Consider the following 13619-nt stretch of genomic DNA (forward strand, 5'->3'; position numbering starts at 1 on the left):
CTGGCACCAACAACCATGCCACGCTCTAAATTGCTTAAATCACCTTTCTTTCCCATTCTGACATTCAGTTTGGAGTTCAGGAGATTATCTTGACCAGGACCACACCCCTAAATGCATTGAAGCAACTGCCATGTGATTGGTTGATTAGATAATTGCATTAATGAGAAATTGAACAGGTGTTCCTAATAATCCTTTAGGTGAGTGTATAAGCATCAAACAGCATCTTTGACATCTATTTCACATACATTTGGAAATATATTTTTGGACAAGTTACTTCACTTGAAAGTGTGTGACACATTGAGCATTAACAAATAAGTTAAATAGATTTTCCTATAGACAAAACTGTAAAAGTATACATAGTACATTTACAATCTTTGCCTACTATAATATATGGAAAGTCAAGTCAAGCTCTTCAGTTAACCAACATAAAGTGGATAAAATTTTCTTTAACTGCATAATCTTCAGGTTGATCTACACAAAATACACAATATCGAAGCGAAAGAAAATTCTATTTGCTTATAAATGAACAAACATTCAATAAAACACTGTCACATGCATTTATCCACTTTGATTGGGCAATCCTAAAACAGTTCACTTCAGTTACCTGAGCTCACTGTGAAATAGGGGTCAACATTCTGTCCACCATTGAGTGGATTGAATATGATGTATTCACTTCCTAGGAATACAACATACATGCAAAATGGAGCATTCCTACCCTGGTTAAATAAATGTTGAAAAAAATGTTAGAAACAACTTTGGCAACGATTTCATCTGTAAGTCTAAAAGCTTTGCAGACCTAGATTGTGCAAATGGTTTTCAATTATCATTTACAAAATGATTTAGGCTTTGTCAAACTTTTCATGATTGAAAATAAGTTACTCCGTTATATATTGTGTTGGATTAGTCTCTATTAGGTCTTACACTGCTCTAATTATTGTGTCGGGGGAGTAGGTGCAGTTCTTCTCCACTGTAAATCATGAATGCATTTTCAAAATGTTCCCTGTCTCCTGCCCTGTTCAAACTTAGGACATGAGGTCTTGGCCCACACCTCCGGGGTACCAGGCTTGAAAGACTCGTTGCTGTCCCTGTCCAAAGTCCTCCTGGTTGTGTTGCAGATCAAGACGATACCTGATGATTTCAGCTTCCACTCTGCTGAATTTAAGAATCGATCAATGTTGTAGTAACTCCACAACATTGTCAAAGTATAGAGCAAGAGAAATATACAGCACAATGCTATTTAATTTTTTTTTTTTTAAACAAAGAACCAAAATAAAAAAAGCGCAATGTTTGGGGCAATTCTAACATCACCGACTGACAGCCTCCTGACTTGCTATCATGGTAGTGGCTGCATTTTGATATGGGTATGTCTGACATTAGCAAAGACTGTGGATTTTGTGAATACAATGAAATTAGATGAAGTAAAACAAAAAAGCAGCATCTGCAATTAGTCCTATTTTACATTAGACACTGGGAGATAAATTCACCTTTCAGGAGGACAATAACCTACACAGGACCAATAGCTACACTAGAGTTGGTTACCAAGAACACAGTTCATGTTCCTGAGTAGTCATGTTCATGCCATTCTGTTCGATAATCTAGACTAATCCCCAACAATTTGACAAGAGAATTGAAGAGTAATGGGTAAATATTGCACAATACACAGGTGCAAATGTCATAGACTTACACAAGATGAATCCCATCTGTAATGGTGGCAGGTGTGTCCAATAAGTATTGACTAAGTGGGGCATATCTAACGAAAGGAAATTTGTATTATTTTTCATCAATCTAAAGAAAAAGAGGGTGAATATTTGAGAACAGCAATCAGAAGCATATTGTTTCACACTGTATTTCAATATTTACGTGTCTGTCTGAGGTAACCTCTGTTTAAATATATTTTCAAGTGAGCTTATTTTTAGTAGGCCAATAAATGACGATAGTGCCAGAGTAATTCACCTACAACAAATCAAGTGATTGAGAAGTCAAGTGTTGTGAACGGATGTGGGCATGGACAGCATTAAACTGGTGATGACAACTTACTATTCCGTGTTTTGAACCATAATGAAAGATTTTATTGGCTTCAGTATCAAATTAATGCTATTTTGCTTTATAAAAAAGAGGAAATATCTTATTTTTTCAGAGTCAGGCTGCCAAATCAACAAACAGCATGGTCCTAAGCAGCCCAAAAAATAAAAGGACATATCACTGGCAAAGGCAAACCACACAAGCAAATCAGCCAACAAATAGTTCTGTGAAATATTTTTACCAAGAAAAAGGCAACATTTCAGAAAATGTATCTGGCAACACTTCATCCTCTCCACCATTAAATTAAGTCAAGAATCAGTACAATGAGATCACTGGCTTTTGGTTCTGTGTGGAGGGGCACAACATGACTGTGGTTCGCACAAGTCAACAAGCTGTCATTTTTTATGGTTTTCAAATATATTATATTTTCTCTCTCTCTGGGCTTTCAGCTGGGAAAACGACAGAAGGACTAACGATAGTGCAACCCTGCCCCTTTTGCAAGGGTAAAATAAATAAATGTAACGGTGGGGCTCTGGTCCAACTGGATCCCGTTACTCTCCAGAGTAAAGTTTCCCCTAGGTACAGGTCTAGGATCAGATTCCCCAATCTTAGCTGTAATCATTAGTTGGGAAAATGCTGAACTAACACGTGTTTAGTGTCTAGTGTCAACATCTCGCTACACTGCCCCGAAAATCCCTCTTCTTCCAAGAAACGTTGGCATTTTTTACGTGTTCAATTAATGTTTCTATACTTTTTTCCGCTTTGCATTCATTGCCATTTTCTTTTTCATCTCTTCTTCCTCCAAGCGCATTTCATCCTCATCCTCCTTGATTCCCAGGCGTAAACTGGGAGAAGTGGAGAGAAAAAAAACAAGAAAAATGCATTAAGGTGGACAGTGGTTGTGACTGCAAGTCGGCTTCCCCTTCATTTTTAAGAGGAAGGGTAGAGTATTGGTTATTTGGGGCTTCATTTAGTTTTTCCTTCTCTTGGCCATATTCCGTTTGAGTTCCTCCAGCTCTCGTTTCTCCTCTTCCTGATCTTCGAGCACAGCCAATTTTAAGCTAACAGGACAAGGCATGGCACAGGAGCACAGGAGAGAGCGTGCACACATAGAGGCAGAACAAAGGAGTGAGTGAGTTGAATTTATGTTCTGACAATAAATACATATAACAGGGCTATTCAATGCTGTTCTGGTAGAGAACCCCCAGAACAGAAGTTAAATAGCACGTCTGTACACTAAGGCGGTATATCCTAATGCTGGAGAGCTGCAGTTTGGGCAGACTTTGGTTGGTTCAAACCAACCCAGCTTTAACAAACTTTAAAAGACAACCATTAGTGGATTATTTAAGTCGTGCCTAAAGCACTGCAGCCATCTTCAAATAATGCTCTGTGAAACCCTCTACCACAACAGTAGCATGTTTTATCTACTAACAAGTGGAATATTGAAGTCCTTTCTGCTTTGTGTTTGTCAATTAAACACTTCTCAGGCCTAGGCCTAGTCCACACGGACACGGGTATTTTTATAACCGGAGTTTTTAAAAAAACCCGTCCACACATGCTCGGTTTAAAATAAATCTCCGTCCACATGAAAACACAAAAACGCGCTGTCAAGAGCATGCCACACCAGCAGGCGGCGATATAACCCAAATCGTAAAGTCACCTTGGCCAATCAGAAGCCTAGAAAAAAGTTATTACCGGTTCCGCTAGACTAACAACATGACGAACAGAGGAAAGGGAGAGTCGTATGTTTGGACTGATGGCGAAGTTGAGATTTTACTTAATGTCACACGTGAATATAAAGTTAACAAAACACATGAAAATGTGGACTGGGAGTCTTGCCAGTCAAAGTATGCCGACATCCTAGCGTTGTTTCTAGAGCATTACCCTGAGACGTCCCAAGAGTTTCCTCATCGTAAAGAGGATATAACCAGGACCATCATCACCAATAAACTTAAGGCGATATGGGTTATACATGTTAGAAGCCCTGTTAGCAGCACAGTTGTTATAAGCACGATTTGGGCTACATCCGCCATTGCAAAGAATCGTCAACAAACATCAACAAAGCAGTTAGCGGCGCACAATATGACGTCAAACACAGCGGATAACGGCGCACACTCTGACGTCGCAAGGCAAAAAACCCGGTTATACTGTCCACATGACAACACTGTAACCGGCGTTTCTGAAAATGCTCACCCTGGCCGGAGTTTTCAAAAATGTTCGGTAACAGTGCCCTGAAACTGCGTTTTCGTGTGGACGGAAGGCCGAACCGCGTAAAAAAAGTCACGGTTATAAAAATACCCGTGTTCGTGTGGACTAGGCCCTAGTCTCAAACCAAACCTATAGCCCTGTTTTCCTAAGGTATTGGCAAATGTGAAAGAACGTGATTCAAACATAGGTTGACGAGTGCAGATAAAGGATAGGCTTCAAAGGTCTAGGACACCCCAGAGGTCTCTCCCCTAACCAATGACTTACCTCCTGGCCTCTTCTTTTTGCTGGTCTCTCCAACTGCTTTCCATGAACTTTAATGCATAGTCACTTTCCTCTTTGTATCTGGGGCACAAAAACACAGTTGTTTTACTCAGGTCGTTGGAGTGGAATGGAAACAGAACTACAAGCTACACCAAGCATGTTCTTGGGACTTTAAACAAGTAGAGGGTATCACCAAAGACCACTTGTGTGTGTCTCTCCTTACTTGGTCCGATCATAGCCAAAGATTTCCCTGATATGTTTGGAGATTTCATCTTGCGGCTCCCCTTCATCATCAATGAAGTCCTCCATCTCTGAGTCATACTCTTCCTCTTCCTCGTACTTCCTCTTGTAGGCTGAGGTGATTGGTGGAAGCATTGTGCCTGGAGAAAAAAAGAGAAGTATTCATTTGGACACAACCTTAACAAATAACTCCATATCTGGATAGGAAAACAAGTATGTACTACTGGAAAATTGAAGTTAGCCACTTCCCCTTTTTGGTCCGCTTACGCCAGTTTGCTTTCAACCCAGAAACCACACCTGTGTTAGAGAGGTCTAATAAAAGCAGGAAAGAGATGCTGAATATTCTAAATAAGCCATGCGATTTGGCACATACACTATCTTTCAAAAGTGTATTTTTTGTTCATACAAACATAACATTTATCAGAAATACAGTGTAGACATTGTGAATGTTGTAAATAACTACTGTAACTGGAAATGGCAGATTCTTTATGGACTATCTACATAGGTGTACAGAGGCCCATTATCAGCAACCTTCAATCCAAAGCCATGCTGTGTTTGCTAATCTGAGTAGATAATTTTAAAGGGCTAATTGATCATTAGAAAACCCTTTTGCAATTATGTTAGCAAAGCTGAAAGATTTTGTACTGATAAAAGCAGCAATAAATCTGGTCTTCTTCAGAGTTCGATTACAAGCTCAAAATGGCCAGAAACAAATACCTTTCTTGTGAAACTCGTCCATCTATTCTGAAAAACTGAAGTCTATTCCATGCAGGAAAGGGCCAGGAAATTGAAGAAGTTGTAAAACTCTGTCAACTACTCCCTTCACAGAACATAGCTAACTAGCTCTAACCTGAATAGAGTGTCTGACAATCTACAAATGGAGAAATTACAAGTTGAATCACCAAATCCAGCCCAAGAGCTGATTGAAAGATGCTTAAAGCAGTCTCCAAGAATCCCAGAGTAACACCAATGGATCTACAGGCCTCTCCAGCCACAATCAATGTTCAAGTGCATGAGTCAACTGTCAGAAACACTTAACACACACTTGGCCTAGGTGTGTACTTATTTTTTCTAAAACCATTAATTTAGATTTTTAAAAAGAAAATGATTGCAGAGTAAAATCTATTGTTATATTAGTTTACATTTTGTCATTGGATGTAAAGAACATGTCGATAACTTATAACATTTCATGCAATACCATTTCTTATTTGCTATGGGACAGGTGCAATTTTTTTTTTTATACCAGCACCACTCCTATCTAGCTATATTAGCGTGTTTATCTGCCTTAAAAGTTTTATAGCTGTACCTTCTTCTGTACTGCAGTGTATGAGCTCCGAAAATAATTAAGAGACCACTGCACCTTTTTCTTTCCTTTCCAAAAAAGTTGAAAAGGAAGGTTTTCAGCGAGGAACAGAAGGGTTGAAATTAAGAGACCACTGCAAATTGAACACTTCTGTTCCTCACTCAAAACGTTCCTATTCAACATTTTTGGAAAGGAAAGAAAAAGTTGCAGTGGTCAATTTTTTTTTTAGCTGTATTTAACAGGTTGAGTAGCATTGCTGGATCTATTATTTCTGTCACTAGTTCTTACCTGGTGGTCTCATAATTGGTCTGGGCTGCATGCCAGGTCTGGGAGGCATCCCTGGCCTATTAAGTGGCATGCCTGGATTGTGCGGCCCTCCCCTGGCTCCACCAAAGGTCTTTGAGGAGATGGTTTCAGCAACCACACTGCACTTAGGTCTCCCTGGCCCGGAGCCTACACCACTGGCTGGCCGCCCAGCCATGGGTCCCCCAGCACCAGGTCTAATCGCTCCTCCTCCGGGGCGTCCTTGGGAGCTACCACTGCCTGGTCTGGCTTGAGGAGGGCCCCCCGGTCTGGCTTGAGGGGGGCCCCCCAATCTGGCTTGAGGGGGGCCCCCCAATCTGGCTTGAGGGGGGCCCCCCAATCTGGCTTGAGGGGGGCCCCCCAATCTGGCTTGAGGGGGGCCCCCCGGTCTGGAAGGACCTACCGATGTAGGTCTCATTTGCCCGTTATTCCCCGGCCTTGCTGAAGAGTTTCCACCTGGTCGCACCGTTTCTCCATTTCCAGGCCTAGGGGTGCCTCCGGTGTTTCCTGGCCTTCCAGAGCTGCCATGGCCAGGTCGTGCCTGACCAGAGCAGGCGGGTCTGCTTTGACCCGACCCCTGTGGTCTTGCCTGGGCGGAATGCGGAGCTGCGCTTGTTCTCACCCCAGAGTTGCTGGGTCTCGATGGAGGCAATGAAAGGTTCCCCTTTCGGGGAGGGTTAAGGTCACTTGTGGCAGTAGTTTTCTGGCCTGCCGAGGATGGCCGCTGGGTCAGATTTTTGGCTGAGATCTGAGAGGAGGCTCCCTTGGCGGGGGCTTTGCTGCTTAAGGCACCTGACGAGCTGGAAGAGGAGATGAGAGATGTTTTGGGTCGGTCTCTGTCCTGAGACGGCTTAGATGAACAATGCTGACTTCTCTCGCTCAACTTGGAGGGTGGCAGAACAGGCTTTGTTTTTTTGCTCTGCCCACCGGAGAACGGCCTCTCCAACGAGCTTCTGAGTGGCTGCTTCCCATTGTTTATGTCTCGGTCGGATGTGCTTTTCCTCGAGGAACTAAAGCTGGCCTGGGATTTATTGCCTCTTTCTCTGTCCTTATGTTTGTCCCTATTATGCTCTCTCTCTGAGGGCCTGTAGTCTTTGCCACCTTTACCCAGTTTCTTGGCCTTGCGTTCCAACTCCAGCTCCCGTATCTCGTCAGCCGTCCGCAGCCTCTCCGGCTCGCCTTTCTTGCTTGGCTTAGCTTTCACCTCCACCGGCTCAAACTGCTTCTTCTGAGCCAGTTTGAGCAGCTCGGTAAAGTTCATGGGTGGAGGGGCAGGTTTAAGTGGTCCGCCTGGTCTCTTTGGGGGTTTGGGACTGGAGCTGGGAGCCGTCTGTCTGGGTCCTTCGGGGTCCGGTTCTGTCTCAGAGTCTGTCTGCGCATATTCATAGTTATCCTCGTAGTCTTCATCATAAGTGTTATTTTGATGCTGCTCTTCTTCCCTATCTCCCCGTGATCTCCTCTTCTTCGGTTCATCCACCACAGGGATGCCGTTGTAGCCCCGAAAGTTGTCCTTGGTCCGAGAAGCCATTGCTCGAGCCTTGCGGTCAGACTTTAACTCAACCCTTTTAGCGAGAAGGTGCTCTTTCTTCTTCATACTCAGGAGCTCTGTGCAAAGCAGTAGAATTAAGTGTACAAATCACCATTGACAAGCAAAACTTAAAATACAAACACATCAATGTAATAACTAACCTTTCTTTTTATTCTCCATCTCTTTTTTCTTCAAGAAAGCCTGGACGGCTGCAGAGTTGACACCTTTCACTTTAGGGTCCTTTTTTGGTGGTCCAGTTTGTAAGCTATACCGCTTCTGAAAAGAAACGCAAAAAAAAAGATGCACATGGGAGGGTAAGTCGTTTAACCTAGTAGCGATTTTGAAAATGTATGTAACAAGATGTGATTCCCCCATTACAGCTTTACCTTGTATGAGACATCATAAGAGGTTTATCAATCTAAACTTGCCAATACTATCTGCTTTTGACAGGCCGAAATGAGTATCTTCTACGTATGCGTGCAGGTGCAGGGCACCTATTGTGTGCAACTATTGGCACCCACATGTTTTCTGCACAATCTGACATGTTGATATTAGGCGTACACTTGCATTTGTAACTGACAACATTAAAACAGCTAATAATTTTCTTTGTACTCCAATAGATTTCAGAGTGGCTAAATTCGTTCAACAAATTGTGTCAGTCGAATTATGGCTAAGCACATAATACTTTATCAGTGTAACCTAGGAAAACAATGTTGGAATTGGACTCATCCTCATGCCATTCAAAGATTGGTAAAATACATTGTTCCATTCAAAACCAATATTCCCTCTTCCACTATACAAAGACCAGAGGGGTAATCTAGAAAGCTGGATTAGTAACGGTCGTGGAATTTCTTGTACTATTCTTAATACTATAAATGTATAATGGAATTACTGGTTTTAGTAGTTTATGAAATGGTCCCCATGTTAAAGAATGTGGGAGAGGAGGATCTGGTCCCTGTCCATTTGTTTATGGCCATCATTGAATGGTATCAGTAGATCAATGTCAATCCATCAATCTATCTATCTGTTCTTTGTCCAGATGGTATGTGGCCCTTCTGAGTTGAATAGGTTGCCTGCACTGTACTTGATTCCCTGGGATAAGGTGGGGGGGACAGCTTGCCCTTTTGGGTAAAACCTATGTATAGATGGAACAAAGGGATTGTGTATTGTTGACACAGGACAGCTGTGTAGTATCGTACCACACCCCTTGTATAAGTACTCATGATTGTTCTGTGTTACTTTAGAGATGCCTAACGGTTTATTCTGGAAACTTCTGACAATTCTCTCGATTTGCAAATAAACCGCTAATTGTGCCAAAATAATTTTGTCTCTGTACCTACTTCCTAAACGGTTCTAATCGATTGAATTACCATCACATAACCTAGCAGGTTCTGTCAAACCAGAACTTGTCTTTTTGCATTGGATGTCGAATAGATTAAATAATATAATTAGCCTAATATAATTATTTTGAAACGCCATATATTTCCACACATTAAATCATTTATTTGGACAACTTACTCATTCATTCATTCATTCATCATCTGTCCTAGGTCTTCCCCAGGGTCTCCTCCCGGTGGGACGGGACCGGAACACCTTCCCAGGAAGGCGTTCCGGAGGCATCCGAAACAGATCCCCAAGCCACCTCAGCTGACCCCTCTCGATGTGGAGGAGCAGCGGCTCTACTCTGAGCTCCTCCCGGGTGACCAAGCTTCTCACCCTCTCTCTAAGGGATCGCCCGGCCACCCTGCGGAGAAAGCTCATTTCGGCCGCCTTTATCCGGGATCTTGTCCTTTCGGTCATGACCCAAAGCTCATGACCATAGGTGAGAGTAGGAACGTAGATTGACCGGTAAATCGGGAGCTCCGCCTTGCGGCTCAGCTCCTTCTGTCAATCTCCCGTTCCATCCTTCCCTCACTCGTGAACAAGACCCCTAGATACTTAAACTCCTCCACTTGAGGCAGGCACTCTCCACCAACCTGAAGTGGGCAAGCCACCCTTTTCCGACTGAGGACCATGGCCTCGGATTTGGAAGTACTGATTTTCATCCCCAGCTTCACACTCTGCTGCAAACCGTACCAGTGCATGCTGAAGGTCCTGGTTTGAAGGGGCCAACACGACAACATCATCCGCAAAGAGCAGAGACGAAATCGTGTGATCCCCAAACCTGACACCCTCCGGCCCCTGGCTGCGCCTAGAAATTCTGTCCATAAAAATTACGAACAGAACCGGCAACAAAGGGCAGCCCTGCCGGAGTCCAACATGCACTGGGAACAAGTCTGACTTACTGCCGGCAATGCGGACCAAGCTCCTGCTTCGGTCGTACAGGGACCTGACAGCCCTTAGCAAAGGACCCAGGACCCCATGTTCCCGAAGCACTCTCCACAGGATGCCGCGAGGGACACAGTCGAATGCCTTCTCCAAATCCACAAAACACATGTGGACTGGTTGGGCAAACTTATGCCCCACAAAATGCTTAAAATGTTTTTCAGGAGTTCTTTCTACAAAGCTCTCCACTGACAAATGCCTGACATGGACCTTCTCCGCATCTCAGAAACATATGCTAACTTTACTCTATATGCTAACTTTTGTTGTGGAAATTCTTGAACTGATGTATACTTGGTCCTATACATGTATAAATGGGTTACTAGTTAAAGATCCTGAGCCCCCATGTTTGGATGAGAAAGGGAATGTAGTTAGAGATGTATCTGGTGTTTGCCTAGGGGGCATCCTTGACCGGCACCAGCGGATTAGAGGGTTACTCGTAAATCAGTAAATCTGTGTAACCCTTTAGTGTCTCTGTTGTTTGTCCAGACATTGTGACTCCTCAAGAGTTGAGAAGGTTACCCATGTGAGGGAGGACAGCCTGTACCTTAGTTTGAAGCCCAGGACGTGTGATAGAACAAAGGGAATGTGTTTTATTGACATAGGACAGCTGGGCAGCATCTTACCACACCCCTTTTAGCTGTAATAAATATGGACTGTTCATGTATTAAGTAAGAGACTCCTCGGACGATTATGTTTGTAAGTGTTTGACGCGTCTCTCTTATTTGCAAATAATTAATAAATGGTTAAATTGTGCCAAGATAATGTTGTCTCTGTTCTTACTTACTTTAAGAGTGTTGATCGATGGAAATGCCATCACACTTTACTTAACTTTACTGCACACTGAAAATTTGGCTTTGTCATCGACCTACATGCCCCGTGGTTAGGATCGTGTCCAGATGGCATCATATTTGATGCAAGCGTGACCTCACACATTGGAGTCTTGGAGGCTAATTGGCCAAGGGTACAAAGTTATGTTCATTTACATGAAGATACAGAATGGAGAGTTGAATTTGGAGGAGATCACATGCGTACTACAGGCATGTGCAAGGTCAAATCCTTCTAACAAGTTGCAACTGGTGTGACTCATCTTGGCTCAGGACATCCTAGTTGAGAGGATATAATCTTCAGGTTTCAAACCCTATTAGAGAGAAGGTGAACCACTTATTTTTACCGCTGCTTGCAGAAAAATCTGTCTCGCAACTGAATGCAAATAGCTGATCTAGGTTTCGAGTACCATTAACTAGCTAACTAAAAATACAGTAAAGTCCATTTAAATATATCCTACAGTTCCAACAGAATGGGCTTATTCGCCAACCAGTTGTTCTTAGCTAGCTATCAATACCCCTTATACAAATGGCAAGAGACACTAATGTTGATAATATTGGAATCGTATCCAGTTTCACTCTGGATCATCTCATTTATTTCGTAGCCATTGTCGGTAGTAGGCTAGTTGTTGATAATCCATATTATCACAAACCCCCTGCTTAGGTGCCAGTTCAGTTGTTACAAATTAATTAAGAATTAGTATTTGTTTGAAGTTTAGATTTTAGCACCTACTGTATAGAAACTCTGTTTTCAAAACAAGTATTATGGTTCCCATAAAGAAAAAACAAATATGGATTGTATGAAGAATGTATTTTAATGTGTATCATTTCAACAATTAAATAACAGTCCATATTTACATATTTTCTGTATTACATTGACATTGTGTTGAATCTTTCACTTTGTCTGTTCAGTGTTCACTAACACTATTTTCCTTATAAAGGCCAATACAAGCGCTATACAAATAACTGATTTGCAGCGCAGTGTTCCAAGTTATTGATACATATAATCTACAAATTATACATTTTATATTTTCACATTTGCAAAGTAACCTACAGCCTATTGGGAGGCACAAAATCAGGTAATAGCAATCAACATTTAATTACATGTAGCTATTATTTAAATATGCAGTTGGTTGTCTTTAAAAAATAATGCATGGATCACCAAAGCATCTCACTAACGAAATCAGAGTGACCCAAAGCAAAAACAAATGTACATTTCGACCGGCTTGGCACATGCTCTGACCAAAGGTCCATTTTGATAGTTGACCAGTGTAGATTTGTAAATGTTGCATTACTGTTTTTGTTATTTTCATATCAAATATAATCTTACATTTGTAATTCATAATATACTAATGAAATGGCTTTCCTGGATAGTTTATAAATAGTCTGTTATGTTCAATTAAGATTCTGGGAGAACTCACAAACAAATCTAATGTTGCGGACAGAAAGTCCAGCAGACATGACAATGCAAATACTTTGTTGATACTGTCTGAGATGGTCAGAGGGATGGCTGTCAAACAGCTTGTGCTCCTGTACTCACTGGATCATTCATTCGAACTTGCACCCTTAGCTTGGCGATGGATTGGAACTCCCTAACCTCATGGGCTGACATCTGCGTGTGTCTCGACAGAAAAGCTGGCCAACAGATCTTGTATGGAATTGGGTCATCCACGAGGAAGCCCGTTGTCCACAATAAAGGCCATGTCAGGGGTAAGCAAGAAAATAATTCCTCACTGCTTACAAATCTCCTTGTCACTCACAGAACCTGCATACAAAGAGGATACAAAAGTGACCGCTCCATGTGCTGACATTCCCAACATGCCCTTAAAGGTACAGTACAGTATGACTTGTAAGAAAACACCTCACTCTGCAGGAATAGGGAAGATGGGTCTGGGAGAGTAAAAATGACTGTACCTTGTCTAAAAACGTGTCTTCATCAGACCCAGTAAACCACTGAACATGAAATAGGTGTTTTGTTGTAAGGTTTTCCAGCTTTATTCTAAGCTCCTGAATTTCCCTTGCTTGTTCCTGGTTTGCCATTAAGGCCGTATCCAGGAATGCGGAATCAGGGCCTGCACAGTAATCACGTGTCTAGATCTGATTAGAAAATGCAGTCCATCGTTGTTAACATTTCTCTACTCATTAGTCTTCCTCTGTAGGGCCAGGGGGTTTCAGTCGCCTTTCCCAAACACCAGGTCTCTTTTGAATATGACTATTCTATGCGAAGACAGTAGGAACCACACCTTTTTTTAGGTACCACTGTCATACAACTTACAGCATTTGGAAAGAAGTTAATAAAGACATTTGGCTGTAGCCAAACAACATACAAAAAGCTACTTCTTTCAGGTCCTGACCTAAACTCCATTCTAACCACTTTTTAGCCTATTAGTCAAAGTGCAATATCTAGAAAAGTATAGGTGTGACTCAGTGTAGGATACATGCCTACGGCTTTCCAGAGAGAGGGTCTGATGGGTGTTTTAAACAGAATCCCAATACAATTGTTATTGTACTTGGTGCCTTGATCAAGAGCACAGTGGTATAAGATGGTAGACCTATTGGATCACAGTCCAGCAACTGTCTATTTAGATTTACATGGGATACCAGT

General features: G+C 42.2%; 1 protein-coding gene across 3 annotated transcripts in view; it reads right to left on the reverse strand.

Annotated features, from left to right (window-relative positions):
• Window positions 1-2244: 2244 nt before the first annotated feature.
• Window positions 2245-13619, reverse strand: part of spty2d1 (SPT2 chromatin protein domain containing 1) — a 38233-nt gene continuing 26858 nt past the window's right edge. Inside the window, exons 2-6 of one of the 3 annotated variants that reach the window (XM_010884345.4) lie at window positions 8027-8138; window positions 6323-7942; window positions 4715-4871; window positions 4495-4572; window positions 2245-2867 (exon numbers count right to left, since the gene is read on the reverse strand). In XM_010884345.4, coding sequence (XP_010882647.1) covers window positions 2768-2867; window positions 4495-4572; window positions 4715-4871; window positions 6323-7942; window positions 8027-8138 — 2067 coding nt within the window. In that variant the 3' untranslated portion in view covers window positions 2245-2767. The other 2 variants (XM_010884344.3, XM_010884346.3) reach the window with 2 other exon arrangements.

Source organism: Esox lucius, chromosome 19 (genome assembly GCF_011004845.1).
Source record: "Esox lucius isolate fEsoLuc1 chromosome 19, fEsoLuc1.pri, whole genome shotgun sequence".
NCBI lineage: Eukaryota > Metazoa > Chordata > Actinopteri > Esociformes > Esocidae > Esox > Esox lucius.